Genomic DNA, 19676 nt, shown 5'->3' with positions numbered 1-19676 from the left:
GACTCAAGACTGACATAGTGATAAATAATATTCCCCGATCACACAAACACTGGGTTGGCGGGGAGGAGGAATAGACGGAGGGGGTAAGATTGAGCTGTCATATGCGCCGCGGTGGGTATACAACGTTGGAGACTTGGGTGAACTTAAACCTTTTGGGTGTTGTGGATATGAATGTACGTTGCGTTTTTGTATGCATGCGTAGAGTTAGAAATGAGTGAATACCGTAACTTAACGAACGCAATTCTTCCTTGTATATCATTGCCGGGTAGTAATAGTGGTAGTAATAGCTTCACGTTGACATAGTATTTTTAACAGCAAGAGGATGGAAGTACTTAACAATATATAGTGCGGATTAACGTCATTGCACAGCTTTTAAACTCATAAATATCCACAGCAGGCAAAGACTTGGCAAATCTTCCTTGTATATGAAAAAGTATATCAATTCCGTTTCACGCGGTTGTACAAATGCCAGTTTGACGGAAGTACTTAATATCATAGTACAAATTAAAGGTCATTGCAGTGCTTCTAAACCTAACAGTCCACGGAAGCTAAGCGTTAAGCAATGTATATAACAATTCTGTGCATAATAACTTGGCTTCACTACGAGACTCTTAATGACGGCAAGAGGATGAAAGTACTAAGATGACATTGTACTTCTTCAAAACTCGTCAATTCGCCCAAGAGAAGCGTTACGTATAGTTTACCATGGATGCACTTCGGTGTTTTAGCAAGCATTTCTTCAAGAATTGGCACTCCGTTGTTGCGCAGTGCACCGAGGACGCGAGAGTGGTTTACGATCGCCTTCCGCACTAAGACCACGCACCTACATACACACATACATACCTGGAACCCGGAGTATAGGCCGTGCGAGCTGCCCCGGACGAGACACCGAGAGAGAGAGAGACCGCAAACAGAGGTGACGCCAGGAAATGTTAATTAAATATACTGGCTCTGATGAAGGGAGATTACGATGAAGAGGAGGAGGAGGATAAGGAGGAGGAGGAAGCGCCTATATCTGCGTGAAGCTGGAGAGTCAATGATAACGGTGTAGTGGTCGCATGAATCGTCCTGGTGACCTATTGAACTGGTTATCATCGGAGTATCGGAGACGAGTGAGAGAGAGACAGAGAGGAGCAGGAGCGGCTAATCAGAAGGGATAATTAAAGGAAGACGGAGATAGGAAGGAGTCCCGCTCACCTCCACTCCACGCCTCTAACTCCACACTGCGCCCCACTTGCGTACGTGCGTAAGTGGTGGTAGTGAATGGAGTTGAGGCGCACTACGGAGATGGTGTTGAATGGTGGTGTGGATGTGTTTGCTGGTCTTCTGGGGTGTAGGGTTACAGAAGACGTGATTGTTATGTAAGGAAGCAAGGATGGCGTGTGTGGAGGATGAATTAAGATGGATCAATGACAAGAGGGCGGTGCGTGAGGATAGTAATCAAGAGGTACAGTCAAGGAGATTATCATAAAGTCACTTGTTTGTCAGAGTAACAGCAACAGTAATCCATTCCTCGCGAGCCTCCCTCCCCTCCCTCCCTCCCCACGGCCTTGTCTCCCCCCCTCCCCCATTACGTATGTTCCCAGTGCCCCTTCGCCTCCCTGCTGGGTAGTGGGGGGTGCCAGGGTAGGAGTGGGCATGGGAGGGAAGGAGGGAGGGAGAACGACAGCAACAACATTTCGGCGCATGATGAAAAAATAAGTAGGTCAGTGCGATGTTGCTGCATGATGTGGTGTGAAGGTGTGTATGTGTCCGTGTGTGCTTTGTAGGGGCGTAAGGGGCAGCAGGATCCTCCGTGTGGGGGCTGAGGTCAGTGTGGGAGGCGGGGCCGGGTGTTGGGGGGCGTGGTTAGGGACGCTGACTTGGCTATATAAGCGAGCCAGTGCCGTGGCGTCGGTAGTACACTTGGCCACCGTCTGGCAGCACACGGCTCCCCCAGCCCGGCACGTGCCTCACACACACACCTGCACCACTCGCTCAAAGCAACACCCAGGAGTCATGCGCGGGGCCGTCCTCCTCTCGCTGGTGCTGGCGGCGGTTGGGTCCTGTCAGGCCGATACAGGCTTCGACTTCACCACCGCCGCCATCACCACGTCACCCTCGCCCCCGGGGACCTCGTCGCTCGCGGAATGGCACGAGTCCACACTCTGGATTATCATTCTGGGCTTCATCTTGGCCTTTATTCTGGCCTTCGGGGTCGGGGCCAACGATGTGGCCAACGTCTTCGGCACCAGCGTGGGCGCCAAGGTGCTGACACTGAAGCAGGCTTGCATGATCGCTACCGTGGCTGAGATCCTCGGCGCCGTCCTCATCGGTGAGTCGTGAATGTCCTCTTAGTCCAGTGTTTCTTCCCCGTCCAGGTCCCCGCCAGGAGCTGCTGCTGTTCCTGCTGCCCTCGCCACCCCTGCCCCGCCCACACCTTCCTGTGACACTCACTCAACCTTAACCTTTCATTCCACTCCAAAAGCTTCATTCCACATTATCCTTCAGCCTAACTCGCTCCACCTCACCTTCGCTTCACTCTAGCAGACAGCCAAACACACTCTCCTGTCCCCAACGCCAAATTGCCCAAACTTCCTCCGCAACAAGTCTTGCTGATTCACATCTTCTCTAAATCCACTTACCCCGCGTGACACGTCCTCCTCCTCCCTCCCTCTCACAAGACCCTCGAGTCCCTCACTCTTCTCCTCGCTCCTTCCCCTGTTTCCCCTCTCACCATGGAGCCGTGGTCTAACGAACTCCTTCCTTTTGTCATCGCTGGTTTCATTGTGTCCTTCATCCTTGCCTTCGGGGTGGGGGCCAATGATGTGGCTAACTCCTTCGGCACCTCCGTCGGCTCTGGAGTCCTCAACCTCCGCCAAGCTTGCATCTTGGCCACGATTTTCGAGGTCTTGGGTGCAATCCTGATAGGTAAGTATACACATGACAGGTTTTCTAGAGGAACGTTTATATTTGTACTTGACTTTTATGGACCATTCGCTGATTCGCTGATGACAACTACGTAGTGTTCATTCTAAGATGCGACCATTGACGTCACCGAAGGATTTAAGCTTTGACGATACCGTGTAATATCTAAATCTCATTCTGTGACTACTTATAATCTTGTTCTAGAGAGGTGATGTAAGAGAGCAGGACAGGAGGGGAACTTACGGGAGAGGGGAGCGTCAGTGAGGGTGGCCTGGGTATAGGGTACAGAAGGTGGCAGGAGAGGGGTGAGTGAGGGCTGTAGGTGCGGTGAGAGTAGGCCAGAGAGGGGCTCGTGGGACCATAAGGGTGGGTGAGACGGCAGGTCGAGGCACTAATACACACAATTACCACTTATGAGCCGGGGACGACAGCTGACCAGTAGTAGGCTGTGAGACCGCCCCGCTCTGTGTACCTTGTCGGCAGGTGTCACTCACTCTCGCTTCTGTTAACTCATTCCTAACACTAGATTCGTGTAGAAACCGATTTATTTTTACGACTCTGTTTTAAGGGCAAGCTCATGCGGTCTTGTATATGGACACTACTTTTCTATAGGATGAAATGTATTACTGAGTCGCACATGGCATAGCTATACGTAGGGACTAATCATTCATGGTGTACAGACGAGGCTTTCAGTGGAAAGACTTGCTGCCAACCCCGATAAGCATTCCCTCTGAAGACCCCCTTATCAGCTCCCTATCAGGCTCTTAAGGTAATCTCCATCAATCAGAGGAACTTAGAAGATGACTTGTGTTCGTTTCCGGTAGCATTTTACGATGCCAGGGCGTAGCACAGGTGGAGCGATATGGTGCCATCTTGAAGGACTAGGAAGAGGGAGGTGGCGAGGAGAGGAGAGCAGGAAGGAGATGGGAATGATGGGGAGGAGGAAACAAAAGAAGATAGGAGAGGTGAGGAAAGATGAGGGCAGGAGAAAAGGGGGAGAGAGGAAGCAAACTAGAGGGAGGAAAGAGGACGAAGTAAAGAAGGATGAGACAGGAGAAGTAGGAAGGACAGGATAGGACAAGAGAGGGGGAGGCAAAGCAAAGCAAGAGAAGAAAGAGAGACGAGGACGAGGAAGGGATGGGGATGGGGGATGAACTTAATAAGAGAGTACGGCATAGAGACCTAGTTGGAACAGGTGCCAAGTGTACAAAAATGACCATGACTGAGTGAAGAGGCTAAACCAGGTACACACACACTACAACAGTGGCACAGAATCAAGTGGCCACGGCGGAGTATGTACACAATTTGGCGCCACAAGACGAGCGGCGCGACAGGACAGATGCGGAGAGCTAGGAGGAGGCTGTGGTGTAGATAGCGGTTACATGTGTTGGGAGGTGGAGGTGCTACAGGAAGACAGGACAGGTGCGAGGGAAGGTACAGGTTAAGTTTATTACGTCCGTGCAGTGAAGGAGTTTGTTTACCGTGGAAGAGATGATTAGAAGTTCGTGTAGAAGAGTATATCTGTAGTGCTTGGACACGTGTTATAGAGAAACGAGAGTGGTATAGAGGTAAGAGTATAGAAAAGGGAAGACATATTATAAGTTCATGTAGACAGGAATGGAAGTTGTACTCTGAAACATGGTATAGAGAAACGAAACTAGTACCGATTTAAGAGTAGGGAGAAGGAAAGACGTATTGGAAGTTCATGTAGACTGGTAGGTTAGTTAGGTTAGGTTATACAGTATTAGTTAATAAGGGAGGCAGATGGAGAACGCAGGACAAGTTAGCAGAAAAAGAGAGGTGGAAGCCTTAGTTAGTTAACCAAGGGAAACAGATTAATATGGGCACGATTCACAGATGGAAAACGTCGAGTTAGTGAGCAAAGGAGGACATGGGGACAGGTTTATTCCAGTTACAGAAGGGAGGGAAGTTGAGGACATGACAGATTGAACGTTTAGGGAGAGATGGGATGGGACTCGTTGGTGAAATGGGACAGGACAAAGCAGGTGGAGAGTTGCATGTTAACTACGTGGCAAAGGGAGGCAGGTGGACAGGTTACGGTTGCCGAGGGGAGGGAAGGGAAGTAGAGTAGGACATGATAGATTCTACGCAGGGAGGATGGGACAGGGGAGGACAGGTGGAGCGGGGCAGGTTAGATACGTAGGGAAAGGAGACAAGTGGGTACTGGAGCGAAGAGGGAAGATAGAGAAGGTGTCATCTTGCAAAAGGAGGCTGATTTGAATAGGGCAGAAAGGGGACAGGGCAGGTTAGATACGTAGCGGGTACTTAGCGAAGAGAGACAGGTAGAGAAGTACTGCGTAGGAAGACAAATGAGATGGGACAAGTTAGGGCAGGTGAAGAGGGGTATATTATAGATAAGTAGTGAAGGGAGACAGGTAGGGAAGGGCTGCGTAGGGAGACAAATGAGATGGGACAGGGTAGGACAGATAGAAAGGGACATGTTAAATAAGGAGTGAAGGGAGGCTGGTAGGGAAGGGCATCACTGCACGTAGGGAGACAGATGGACTAGTCAGTGAAGCGGGTCAGGTGGAGAGAGAGAGAGGGAGTTGGAGGTGTAGGGGGCGAAGGGGACATGCATTAGGCTCGGCGTGTCTGATGGGGCGCAGCCAGGCAGGTGCAGCAGGAGCCAGAGGAAGCAGGCTATTAACACACGTTCGCCCGTAATGTTGTTTACTTACCTTCGAGGGGTCAGTCTTGTCCAAGCATCCGTCGAGCCGCTTCCCACGCCCTTGACACCCTGACTCACGCCCTCACAACGCCCATGACTCACGCCGTCACTGCCTTAACCGACTGACTCACCACAATGTTTGCTTGGACAGTGATAATCAATGAGTAACACAATGTACATCTCCACCGGCGCAGATATTGGACAAATTGGAAGTGATTATTAGGATTTGACTTGAAACTTCCTGTTCTTTAATCTCCCCGAACACCCCGCGGCCTTGTGGTTGGGTGGGGAGAGGGAAGGGGTCTCAGCTGGCCCCCTGGCGGCACCCAGTGAGCTGGGAGGCGGCAATGACCCCCTGTACCCCCTCCTTCTCACCTCCCCTAACCCGACGTCAGTGTATCCCAGACCGCTCGTTTGTTTCAGGTTGCGACACTGAACTCGTCCCTCTCTCTCCCCCCTTTACTCTTCCTCTCTCATCTTTGTCATCAGGTCCATTAGTAACAAGAGAAGTAAAACAATCAGTATAGTGTTCCCAAGACATCAGGAAGTCGACTCCCCCGCCACGTGGACTCCGCTTTAGACAGGGATAACTAGTGTGGGTCTGCATACCCCCGCCGGGACTTGAATTGCCCGCTCCCCCTTACAGGGCCGCCTTTTGGCCAAAGGCCCTGTCCCCCTATTATGGGGGTAAATCTTAAGAAATGAATGCCACGAGACGACCTTTTCAGGGCCGGGGAGGGTCTGAGGGGCAGCACGCAGGGAGTTTGTCTGGCAGCATCTTAGTCCTTGACATTAATGGGGGTACAGATCATGAGGGAACGGACAGATTCTTAAGATGTTTGATGCTTAGCTGCGATGGGGGGAGAGAGAGAGAGAGAGAGAGAGAGAGAGAGAGAGAGAGAGAGAGAGTAAAAAAATAATTAGACACTGAACTTGCAACTGAAGGCCCTAGTAATATCTCTCCTCCTCCTTCTCTTCCTCCCTCCTCACTTCAAACCAGCCTCGACGCGTGCTGTTGCGAGCTTGTTGCCGACTGTCTCCTCCTCCTCCTCCTCTGCCTTCTCTTCCTCCTCCTTCTCTTTCTTTAGCTCAGTAACACATGATATCTTTAATACTATACTGATAAGATTCATACTAGTTTTATTCATGTGAGAGAGAGAGAGAGAGAGAGAGAGAGAGAGAGAGAGAGAGAGAGAGAGAGAGAGAGAGAGAGATTCATCGTCACCTTAAGTTGCTCGGCATAACATATATCTTGATGGGTATCGGGTACACGAGGCGGGTCTGTCGGGCCCCGTGAATGGCGGGATAGGTGGCGTCTGGCGTGGTGTAGTTTTCATGTCAGGAAGACTTTGAAAAACGGCCGCTCGGATCGCTTTGTTTTGATAACTGTCAAGATTTCTAATATAATACAAGCAACATGTTTAAAGTTCATTCGTCAACCTTGGTGACAACAGCGATCGATGTGAGTGTTCTTGTGGCGGCAGCCGTGAATGGGCTTACCGTAGAGACATTTATCATAAGGTATTTTTTACCTGTAACTTTGCACATATTTTTTTCCTCGTCACACTCACAGTGAAGTTTCATATTCTAGAGGCCCGAGGTGGCCGTCCTGATGCTGGCTGGCCACGCAGTGTACCAAGAAGCGGCACTGACGATGATGATGAGTAGACTATCAGTGACGGGACGGGAGGCGGTGCAGGGGGCGCAGACCGTGGCCGTGCCTGTACTTATGAATGACCCGCGGCCCAGGTAGGCCTTGCACCGGCCTCAAGGCCGTGCCGCCATCTCCACACGTTTTTGCCCGCCTCCACAAGCCCCTCCCGCGGCCTGGACACCGGCCAGTTTTTCCTTGAAGCACGAACACCAGCGACGCTCCGCAGTAGACGCAACCTGCTGCCGCCGCTGGCATAAAGGCTACAAAATGCTCCTCACTACTTATAAGAGAGAGAGAGAGAGAGAGAGAGAGAGAGAGAGAGAGAGAGAGAGAGAGAGAGACCATTCATTGATCATATACGTATATTGTTGACGGCTATGACATTTAAATTTTCAGAACTTTTCCTGTAGCCATTTTTATCTTCCATCGGTGTTGTCACCGTATTAATTAAGAAAGTTCCGTAACGCATAAAAAAGTCGCCGCAAAAATGCGTCCTGTGGTCAGGGTTATTTTTAGCCTCATTATGTAACTTCCAATGCCACTGCCCGGCCCGTGATGCCTGAGCTCTATTCTTTGTTTTGCGCGGACGGTCCTGAACGAATCCCGCTTATTGGAACACGAGTGTGTGCAGGCGACCTTGAAGCAAGTGAGGAATGTGCATAAGTGTCTCCGCGAAGATGAAACAATGCAATAAAAAGTACAGCAATCACTTGAATGTGAGACAGGAGGCCACTTATGAGTCCTGCTGTGGCTCCCGTGACCCTGGCAGACCAAATACAACAGGTTGGAATGTGCGCCCTTACACAAACCTGCAGCTAATTTATATACGACGCACATTCCACTCCCTGATCAGATATTATTATGCCCTATTAGTTTTTACCTAGATCATCGTGATGATGTGCGGTATTAACCTTCGTTTTTGTCTTCTTTCAGGTTACAAGGTTTCGGACACGGTACGGAAAGGAATCTTGGATGTGTCTCTCTACAACAACACGGAGAAGGAGCTCATGCTGGGCTCCCTGGCCGCCCTTGGTGAGTCACGGAGAGAGAGAGAGAGAGAGAGAGAGAGAGAGAGAGAAACCTTGGTGGATCTAATGATTAGTGGACATTATTTTGGCACCAAGTAAGCTTGAGCTGAGGTTGCCCGTAACGAAGAGACTGTTCTAACGAGCGGTGCCTCTCCGACAGGTGGCAGCTCCATCTGGAACTTGGTGGCGACCTTCTTCAAGCTGCCCATCTCCGGCACCCACACCATCGTCGGCGCCACCGTCGGCTTCTCCCTGTGCGCCCGTGGCTTCAATGGCGTCAACTGGATCACCTTTGGCAAGATCGGTGAGTGCGGACTACAGACCTTTCTTACAGTTTCTTGTTTACCGTTGTCACCTTCAGCCGAGTGGTTTTAGTCGCCTAACACACGTGGTAATATAAACAAACTCGATTTATTATAGAAAGAAACAAAAAGCCGCGGGTAGAATGTCAAAGCAAAGAGTCAGCTATGTAGTGCAGGGTGTATACTTGTCCAAATCCTTGAACCCAAAGTATTTTGAAGCAACTCTTCAAGGACTCGAGGCCGGCAGCAGCCCGGCCCGTCCAGCGCCGCGGCGGCGACGCCGTCTGGCCGGGCGACGGGCTGGCACTCCGCTGTCTGCCCCGCTACCAGTTCCCGCCGGTTACTTCCTATATTTAGGGAAGCAGCAAGATGCCTCCCTGTTCCCAGAGTCACTCAGTAAACTTTTATTTATCATTAAACTTTACAATATGGAAGCACTCGGTGATCGAAAAGAAGGCAACCGGATATTTTCAGCAAGTTGATCACGTGAAGGAGGGCGGCGAAGGCATGGCCCCGGTGTGACAACAAGCCTCTCCCCGCCGCTGAGCGAACCCCGCCTAGTTGAGCAACATTGTAAGCACGCCTGCAGCCTGGCGGCATCTTTGTAAGCCCCGGGCGACAAGTGTAATAACAATACTCTCAATGTATGGGCTATCTGCTCAGCAAAGGCAACTAAATAGCATTGCTCTTCACGTGGTGGCAATAGCGGCGCCCAACTCGTACTCCTGACTGCCTGCCAAGTGGCCCATCCACCCACTTATTGCCCGGGACGCATTCTGTCAAAGCCCCGACGTGATGTTGAAAGTCATTTGACTGGCAGTCGTGATGCCCTCGTCTCCACTAAGGGATGCGTCTCTTTGTTCTCGGCCTTCATCAAGTACAAATATTAAGGTGCTGCTCACCTTGCATGTTTTTTTTTTTTTTTTTTTAATGTTTATGAAGAACCGTAAGGGCACCAATCACTAGTGTCCTCGCCATCAGCGTCGCGGTGCAGCGCCCTCGCACGGCGAGAACTATTAATAGCAACAGCGTGTACAACCAAAACTGTCATGGCTTGCTGCCGCGGGAGGCTGCTGCTAGTGGCGGTGGGGGAGACAATGGCTGTCAGCCTCCTCAGGGCTCACAAACACTCACGACAGCCCGTATTCTGCAGCAGGAGGTAATGTTACTTCACATAATTCTCAAACAAAATTAGGAAATCTATGACAGAAGTAGAAGATGTATACAATAAATCAACGTCCAAACGTCATTTATTGCAGTGCTCAAAATAGAATAATACAAACGAGGAGCAACTGGCGAGTACGAGTGGGCATGCATGACTTGTCTCCGCCTTTTTGGGGCTAAATGATGCACGTGTAGCCTACGTGCGGCGAAGTCTTGTCCTGTCGAAGAGGTGCCGGGGGGACAGGAATGCAAGACTACCACTATGCCCCCTGCCCGGCAGCCTTGCCCTTTACTGCGATGAAGAAAGAAGTAAACTGAGCGTCATTATACTTGCTTCGGCGCCGACCTCCCAGTCACTGCGTGGGGTGTATCGATGTGCTAATGAATCACAGGAAACGATTACATAACAGAGAATCGCAGTGTCTGCATAAAACGACACCAGTAAAGAAGCGCAAGTCTCCCGCTTTGATAATGCAAGAACTTACCCACTAACGCACTTAAGAATTCATTTAAAGAAACAATATTGTTCTCATTTCCATTATAAGTTTTTTCCTATAAGAACTATCAATAATTTGAGTTCCCTTGAAGAATCCCTTTTATTTATCTGTCATTTCCTAGGAACTGTCAATCATTTAGTGCACGTTCTGGTAGGAAGTCGCCACACCACATCAAAGTTCCCTTTATGAATGACTAGATTTCTCATTTTCTTTGTTATTCCCCCCAAACTGTCACCTTAATTACTTACCTAGACGAGTCCCTAACCACGCATCTTTGTTTCGACAGTGGCCTCCTGGTTCGTGTCCCCCGTTCTGTCTGGCATCATGTCCGGCGCTCTCTACATGCTCCTCAACACCCTCATCTTCAAGAAGGAGAAGCCCCTCGAGCCCGGCCTCCGTGCCCTCCCCTTCATCTACGGCATCACCCTCCTCGTCAACGTCTTCTCCATTGTGCACGACGGCCCCGCTAGTAAGTATAGAAAGCTGCTGTTCGGGTCGATTTATCCTGGTGTAGTTCCTCCTTCCTGTGAGCTCAAATTCGTATTATCAAACTTTTCGAGCTCTTATCATAATCGCTTTTCAATGCCACAGAGGAGATACGTCGGGTTGTCGTGAGTCTTTTTCCCATTCACGGCGCAGAAGCCTTCCAAAACTACCACCAAGGTCAAAAAAACACCCAAGAAAACCCCTATACCTTATGTGAGCCTTTTTAAATAGATGTACTAAATAAAGTCTCGAAGGGTTTGATAATATGGGTAACAATCATTTTCAGGAGGAAGTATCAAAGCACCTCTGAAACTACATTCGATAATTCTTCAGCATCTAAATATTTTCACCCGTTAAACGTTGTGTCTCCTCCCTCCTCCACAGTGCTGAAGTTCGACCTGATCCCGTGGTGGGGTGCTATCGTGACCTCCATGGCTGTTGGGTTCATCACGGCCATCATCATCCAGGTCCTCGTGGTTCCCCGCATGCGCCGGACGATCAGAGGTAGGTGTCTCTAACTGTGTAGCGTTCTGTGCTCCATTGTCACTACCTCTTCAGCAAAACTAAGGCTTGAGGGGAGGGATCTGCTGAAGTTTGGGTTTTAAAGTTCTGTAGAGCAAACTGTCTCATGAAGTTGATGTTTATTATTGGTGAAGTTTATTTGTGTTCATTTATCAAATTTTCGTTAATTTAAGGGACAATCATCTGGTCACAATTTTAAGCACTGTTTTTGTTTTTTTCAGCTGATCTCGCCAAGGAGGCCACCAAGCAGGAAAGCGAGGTCAAGTTCACCTTTGACTCTGCCGGTGAGTGTTGATTCATGCAAGTTTAAGGTCACCATTCACTCCATCACAACCATCAAACTTTTGCATTTATTACCCTTCTCTCTCTCTCTCTCTCCTCCTCCTCTTCCCTTCCCTTCTCGCTCTCTCCAGATTTTCAAAAGGTCTCCTCTCTCTCTGATTTCAAGTTCCAAACATGTCCTTAAACTTGTGCACTTTCCCTTTCCATATCCCTCTCCTGCCCTTCAAGATCTCTTCTCCTTTACCTGTTTTCAGCCTCATGCCAACTTACCATTGACGTATTTCATGAGCAGCATTAATCCAGAAGCTCTCCACTAGAATAGACACCTTCGTCCCACTTCCCTTTATGTTCAACCCTTTTATGTAGTAGCAATGTGAAATATAGGACAGCATTAATATGTTGACTCTAATTGAGGATGTTGTTCCAGATAACTTTGAAATGGTTGAACTGTTGTACAATGAAGGTAAAGAATTTCACAGTTTGAGAAGCCATGACTTAACTCTTTGCTTCCTCCCTAATGTTGACCTTCTTTGTTCCTGTACTGTGTTATTGTCATGTTGTGGGCAGCCAAGAGTGTGGGTCCTACTGTTTACCAGCCTGTTGCCCAAAGAGGATCCCTATAATGCTTGAATCTTGCAGATCTACACTTAACTCTTGATTAAGGAACACATCGTCATGACCGAGCGAGAGAGAGACTAACCATGTCCATGTTACGCTCACAGCAACCTCAGCTTTTCTCACATGTTTAACTTTAGGTCATCATTCACAGCTTTTTAATTTGTAGTTTGCTTCTTACAGTCACCGAATAATTCTCGAACTTCCTCCCCAGCCAAGGTGACAATGGGAGGGATGCATATGACCAAAGTTTCCATGTCACTTTACTGTTATGCCTTTACTCCCTTGCCAGTGCAGTGCATGACGCTGTTGTGGCATCCCTTCATTCAGCGCTCTCATAATGTCATGAATGTAACATAGCATACTCATGTCCATCATTCACACAACTATTTCAGGTCTGGAATTCCCATCATGTTAAAGAATCACAGTCCAATCACCAGTAATGTGTCTTGAGGTTGCTTGAGATTGCAACAGATAAAGTTGACAGTCTTCATCTTCCTCACAGAACGCACTTTTTATCCTCACAGATAACTCCCGCTCACCAACCCCACCAAGCCGGGAGCTGTCCGTCATTGAGAAGGGCATCACCCCCACCACCTACACCTTCAACAGCTCCTCCGAGACCAACGGCTACATTCCTGCGGAGTCAAAATCCAACTTCCTCACTGCCAACCTGGACAATGGTGCGTCACAGTCATGGAGTCAGTCATTCTGCCTCTAAAAAGCAGAGTTCAAACTCAGTCTGAAAATGCATTTTAGTTACTATAATTTGTCATTTTTTTGCAGGTGTTAAAGCTTGTGTAATAGTTGTGTTCACTTCTGCTGTAGTTTACATTTTTCTTTACCTGCTATGAGATTACTGTGTGCTTTGTCCAAATTCTCTGCATGTTTTTATTTTTCGTCAAAGTAATGTACAAGTGTCTGTAGGCTGCCTGTGCTGACAAGGGGAGTGTGTCATCCACAGGTGTGACCAACAACAGCAGCCAGGTGCCCCTCGTCAGCAACAACCAGGTGAAGGTCATCTCCATGGAGAAGCTCACCGACAAGAAGGATGACGACGACGAAGGCATTGAGGTCAAGAAGCTCTTCTCCTTCCTTCAGATTCTTACAGCTACCTTTGGATCCTTCGCTCACGGCGGCAATGACGTCAGCAATGCCATCGGACCTCTCATCGCCCTGTGGGCCATCTACACTGAGGGCTCAGTGGCCCAGAGCACACCCTCCCCGATCTACCTCCTCCTCTATGGCGGGGTGAGTGTCTCCTCCCCACGCGCTGGGAGCCTCCATGAAACACGTAAACAGTATGTGTCAGGCTGAGGGTCCGCCTGTAATGTAAACTAAGTGGAGGCACCGTCCCCCGCAGCTGGGTATCTCCGTCGGCCTGTGGGTGTGGGGTCGCCGCGTCATCCAGACCATTGGAGAGGACCTCACCAAGGTCACCGCCTCCTCAGGCTTCACCATTGAGATTGGGTCTGCCTGCACCGTGCTGCTGGCCTCCAAGGTTGGTCTTCCCATCTCCACCACGCACTGCAAGGTGGGCTCAGTGGTCTTCGTGGGCTGGGCCAAGTCTTCCCGCCAAGGTGTTGACTGGAAGCTCTTCAGGTGAGTCCCTGTTTCTTGTCAGTGCTGCTGAGCCTTCTTTCTAACAATGCCTTGGGATCTTGGGGTCAATTAGGGAAAGGAAATCGAGGAAAGCAATTGAGAATCTTGTAGCTTTGTGAAATACCTTAAAATGTGAAACTCTTCAAGTGGCAAAGAAGTGTATTGGAGAACACCCGAGATAAAGGAAAGATTTTAGAATATTGGGGAGTCTGCTTTCAGTTTTGCTGGGAATCAGTACCAAGAGGGTATCAATGCTAATATATATATATATATATATATATATTGCAGTGATAAGCCCATTCACAAATGTCCATAATAATCAACTGTCAAATTACACATAAATGTTAAAATCTCTTTATTGCACTTGGGGTTTGGCTTAAGAACTAACATTTTACATCAGAGGAATCAGCATTTGAACACATAAAATAGAGAAACATTTGACAGGTGGAGAAGCATATGACAGGGTGCTTATGTCAAACACCTTGCCCTTGAACACGTTTGCTGCTTAACCTTTGAACATGTTACTTGATGAAGTACTAAGCGCCCGGCCCAGTCATCATCATCCTGGCTATCAAAATTGTCACACCAAAGTTCCTCTCTAATTACTAATGCACTTACAAGCCCAAATGAGACAGATGTGTCATGAGGAGTATTTCAGCATATTGAAGAACACAAGTAATTGCATTTCACGAGCACAAGAAACATTCATTGACAAATGACTGAAATTTTATAAAACATTTTGCAAGTAGCAATACAAAAGACACGCAGCCTCTTTATTTTGGCAGCAGTCTTGCATATGCGTCCTGCTGTGCTCCCACTTAACTGCATCAAATGTTTCCCGGTGGGTGCTGTATTCCCTGATCACAATGCATCAACACTCACTTCAAAGACGTCACCTCTCAGCTCATCGGCTTCTTTCATTTAGGAGTCTGTGTGTTCACACTGGAATCCCTTACTAGATCCTGGGTTGCAATGGTGCAAACAGTATTTACTCAAAGAATACTACAATAAGCACAATAAACATGTTTGAAGGAGAAAATTCAACTGATAATCCAGTTAGTAGCTTCCTGCTACTGTCATGTTCTTAGGTGCATCCTTTCAGCTTCAAACATTGTTTACTGTGCCTATTTTAGTATTCTTGAGTAGCTACTGCCTGAACCATGACAAAACAGCATCTAGCAAGGGAAAGTTCAAACCCACTCGCTCCTGAGAGAATAAGCTAATGAGGCCAACAGTAATCGTGCATTGTGATTGAGGTAAATAAACTACTGCCATAATACATTCAGGGCAGGTAAGTGGGGGCTGGCAGCAGCACAGTAGCATCATGTATCTGAGTGTAGAATAAGAGTTCAAAAGTAACATCACATTGGTTAGCGAATGATGGTAAAGCTTAGGGTAATACACACTACAGTTGGGTGTGCTACAACAAACGAACTGTTAAATCTTTAGTGAAAAAGGTCTCATAAATGCTAAGATGCACCATTTGCTGTAGCTTCTATGGGGAAAACATAATCAGTCAACAATGGTTCCGCTGAATGGCTGGGAGTTGAACTTTTCCCCTTCCTCTCTTGGCAAACATGGTAGCCTCTGTCTGCCTTTCAGAGATTATTATTACCCTCTTGATACTACCAACGGGGAGTTTGATGAAACCTATGAGGTGGTCTGTTGTGGAAGGAGTACAAAGATGTATCATGACTACAGATACAGGCATTGGAGATCCACTTTAAGATGTTACCACGTTCACAGAGGGAGGAAGGGGGCCATCCCGACTCCCAGCCATTTGATGGAGTCACTGTCGACCACTTACAATGGGAAGCCTTAAAGTGGTGCATCTTTGAGGGTTAAGATTGGTTTTATCAACGTGCCTGTATCTCATTTCCTACCAAACAAAATACTCTGGTGTTGTCACATACACCTTGTACTAACCTTCTAACATCTTGGGAAACCACAGAAAACAGTGAACAGACCAAAACAAGTGTGCAAATAGTAATGAACTGAGAATGCAAATCCAAGCCGTGGGCAACAGAGTAATCCAAGGTGATGCAATGTTAAAATAAAGGGGACGAGGAGGCCTGAGTCCCCTGCAATAAGTTAGATACATATTCACCTGTCTCTTAGTGACACCCTTAGGAGGATCAAAGGGAGCAAAGCCCCTCCTAGGAAAGAGCATGAACACTCCATTTGGACTTTATCTGGGGTGAGCTGCAGGACGGGTTGGGCTGCCAAGGGTCACTTTGGGTTACACCGCCGCCCACTGCCACTCGGGTTTACATATATCATTGCTATTTTCACATTGTTTTGATTTCTACGCTGCTTCTCTTAGTATTCCAGGAAGTATCAAGATTAGTAGAAGACATACAAAACAATAAATTAAGAATCTGAAAGGTAGGAAAGACATGGGCACACAAATAAAATCCATCGTACCCATGTTGGGTGGTAACTTTGGTCTTTGCTGTGAGCCTGAAACAGACTATCCATTACACATGCATTACAGTATATGCTAAAACAAACAATGTTCAACAAGCTACAAACTTGGTTCTAGTACACCCCACTGTATTACATATTTGCACACCCTAATTGAATTTACATAAAATGTGACTAGACTGTGCATACATAGGCTTCGCAAACAAGATACTTTATCCTGAATGAGTAAGTCAAGTTATCATTACTTTAGAGCTGAATGTACTCATCTTTCTCCATGCTGGCAACCACTAATGTAGTGCTGACATTTGTTTTCTGCAGGAACATTGTCATCGCCTGGGTCGTCACGGTACCACTGACTGCTGGCATCTCCGCCCTCCTCATGCTCATCTTCAGGATCGCCTTCCTTTAAGCGACCATCTCCTCCACCAACGCCACCTGTTGCTGTGATAGTTACTCTACCAGGGACCTACTCTCCCCCAGGGGCTCCATCCTCCCCTCCCCCACTGGCATCCCAGAGGCAATAGTTAAGCATTGCAGACAAATGGTTGGTGAACATCATTTACATTATCCAAGTGTTGGCAAAAGCCAGGGCAGGAGGGTGCAGGGTGTGGCAAGGGTGAGAGGCGGCCCTAGTGCTACAATCATGACCAATCTTGGCCACCGGTTGCTGCCTCAGCTTTCTCCCGTCACTGTCGCATTCTAGCACACATTAGATCCAAAAGTTTCAGACTCTAATAAGTCTAGAAGCAGTATTGTGACATTATGCTGGCATAAGTATAAAGGTGCTTCATGTAGGCTTCAACTGTTGTCTTGTGCAGTTGCATGATAGTCTTTGTTCACACATTCTCTGATGCCAAATCACACAGAATGTAGGAGTCTAGGAGGCTATTTGGTGTTCTTCACATTACTAAGAGTAGCTGTTGGTCCTCAGTTTAGTTCCTAGAGTATAGTACACAGGACATGGCCAGTCCTTGTATCTGGCTCTCTTCCCCCTCAACCAACAGTATTATCACATACCTATTAACAAAATGCCAGTTGTCACCATCCAAAATCAGACCTTTGACATGTTAAAAGTGATCCTGAGTAGCTGAGGTGGCCATTAATTGCTGATGGTGGAAGGAAGAACGTCTCTCAGAGTCCAAACAGTCGCCATTAAGAAACCCCAACAAACTCAAGTATTAAGCAATCCCTGATCAGTTTTTTTCTGTCTGTCATCAAAGCATTATCCATTGCTTTCTTCAGATTATAGAACTAGATATTGAAGACACTCTTCTTGGACTCTGAGAGACAGAAGGTTCTTCCCTTCATCTAGGCCCAACATTCACATGTATTCATCTTCATCCCATAAAGGGCAAAGAAGTCCTGTCATTCACATAGTCATATCATCTTCATTATTCATTGTGGCTTCATATCTGAATGAGATACTTTTGTGACGATGACGAGAACACGGAAGCCATTGTAGGGCAACAGATATTGTTGAAGTGCTTGCATGGGAATGGAGAAGAATCATTCTCACATTCATTTTAAACTTTATCATTATATAATGATCATTCTTTATTTTGGAACTTTAAAAGTTGTCAAAACTAACTGTGTTTTACTTGAGAAAGCAAACATTCTGCACTGCCAAGGTTAAATAGCTAACTTATTTCATAAAACACTATCAAAATTTTTCCTTTCTAAAATATTTTGACCAGTTCCTTACTTTGTGATTTAGTGAATTGAGTGAAAAGGTCTTATTGGATATTAATGAGCTGGCGTTTAAATGACTGATGATTTAGGAGGGCGTGCAGATGACAAAAAAATAGCATGGTAAAAAGGAGAACAGACGGGGACTTTGTTAGGTTGGCATTGAAAAGAAGTCTTGTAAGAGAAGCAGGAATTGTAGGGTTAGCTGTGGGTGATTGGGTGGGAACAGTTTCAAGGGAGGGAAGGGAAATTCTGGGGAACTCTTCAAATACTAGTCGCATTCTGAAAAAAGTGATAGGTGTCATTTAATTTTTAATATATTTGTATATTTTCATGTTGAAAAGTATAGGTCCTAATTTTTATACAATGATGGAGGAATATATAGAGGGATGACTGGTGTGTGCTCAGGCTAGCGGGATGCATGGCAGGGTGTGCATGAGAGACGCGCTCTGAGGTTGATTTTAGTGGTTACGAAGTGATGATGTTTTACGGCACGGTAACTCTGCTGGCCAGTGATTCTAGACAACAGGCATTGCTGCGCTTCCTTGCTCACCAACACCTTGGAGCGGAAGCGATGATTCATTCATGTAAGATTATGGCATTGTTAACCACGGATCTCCCGACAGTATCCAGCCAGTCATTCAGGTCTCGAGCAGAGGTGTTAATGATTCTAGGTCACTGATGTTTAATGTATCTACTATTTATTTTACATATTGCATCCTTTTTTATAGAATGGAATAATATTGGTGTATTACTCTTGTATAAGTTTGTGTCGTTCAATTTTGTTATTTTATAGCAGCCGAGAGCCGCCTAAGCTTGGTGAGAGCCTCAGCTTGCACCAGGCTGGGCTCAGTAAAGTGTCACAGCCCTGAGGCTTTAAACATGACAGTTCCATTCTTAAGTCTTAAAAGTTATTTAAAAAAAGAGCTTCTAAAGCTCATGTTCAACTTTTGGGTGGCTCTCTACAATGTATTTGTGGAGCTGGCATTCATGCTGCTCCTTTTCATCCTCACAGTATTGTTTAGGTTATTTGTCTTGTCCTTAAATTATTTGACTGACTCTGCTTTCATTAAATACTGGTGTTGTTGAGTCATGGTAGAACATCTTTGTGGTGATGCACACCACCGTTACCTTGGGGGCAACAGAAGCTGCAACGGTCCCAGGGATCAATGAATGTGGGTCCACGACTCTGAGGTTAATGTGAGTGGGCACTGCGGCTTCTGTCCCCAAGGAGGATCAACGCAGCCTTCCATCACAGGCTGTGCAATACTCATAATAATGATTTTAGGACCAACAACCTCTACAGAGAATGTCATATTTTTCCTCTAATGTTAATTAAAATACTCTCAAGACCACCCTGCAATCAAGGCCATCTTTTAAGAGGTAAAAATATGTTGGTCCATTAGAGTTGACATAATAATGTATCTTTTATCACAGTGGTACGATATATATAGATTTCAAATCCTTTACACCACCACTCAATGCAATCTGAGTTTGCACAAATGAAGAGTCAATCTATAAAGCCAGACAAAACCCTTGCACTTCACTTGTCAGCTGTAAACCAAATTGTATCATACTGATACTTTTTTTCTTAAGAGGATAATCACTGCTAACAATCCACAGCATTTGTACAGAATTGAATTAAATATTTTGTTTGTACTCTGTGTTTCTCTATGTCTACAATCCCCTGACTGTCTTCAAATGTAATATCAACATCATCATCAGTGACCCAATTTCTCACAAAGGTAAGGAGCCGACACAAGAAGGCCCTGTGACCATCTTGACAATGGGACGTGCTTTCCTACTCTCCATATCCTT

At 46.9% G+C, this 19676-nt stretch overlaps 1 protein-coding gene across 8 annotated transcripts in view; it reads left to right on the top strand.

Annotated features, from left to right (window-relative positions):
• The window catches only part of LOC127009160 (sodium-dependent phosphate transporter 1-B-like), a 153777-nt gene extending 134260 nt beyond the window's left edge, over window positions 1-19517 (top strand). For 5 of the 8 annotated variants that reach the window (XM_050881947.1, XM_050881948.1, XM_050881950.1 and 2 more), the window contains 11 exons: window positions 2361-2910; window positions 8184-8282; window positions 8439-8582; window positions 10528-10710; window positions 11112-11231; window positions 11471-11533; window positions 11959-11994; window positions 12674-12829; window positions 13111-13397; window positions 13510-13748; window positions 16491-19517. In XM_050881947.1, the coding sequence (XP_050737904.1) occupies window positions 2718-2910; window positions 8184-8282; window positions 8439-8582; window positions 10528-10710; window positions 11112-11231; window positions 11471-11533; window positions 11959-11994; window positions 12674-12829; window positions 13111-13397; window positions 13510-13748; window positions 16491-16581 (1611 nt within the window). In that variant the 5' untranslated portion in view covers window positions 2361-2717 and the 3' untranslated portion in view covers window positions 16582-19517. Of the gene's footprint in view, window positions 1-1885; window positions 2315-2360; window positions 2911-8183; window positions 8283-8438; window positions 8583-10527; window positions 10711-11111; window positions 11232-11470; window positions 11534-11958; window positions 11995-12673; window positions 12830-13110; window positions 13398-13509; window positions 13749-16490 lie in introns of those variants that run through there. The other 3 variants (XM_050881945.1, XM_050881953.1, XM_050881946.1) reach the window with 3 other exon arrangements.
• Window positions 19518-19676: the final 159 nt, after the last annotated feature.

This window comes from Eriocheir sinensis, chromosome 40 (genome assembly GCF_024679095.1).
Source record: "Eriocheir sinensis breed Jianghai 21 chromosome 40, ASM2467909v1, whole genome shotgun sequence".
Lineage (NCBI taxonomy): Eukaryota > Metazoa > Arthropoda > Malacostraca > Decapoda > Varunidae > Eriocheir > Eriocheir sinensis.
The sequence above is the reverse complement of the archived record's forward strand: the minus strand, read 5'-3'. Positions and strand labels throughout refer to the sequence as shown.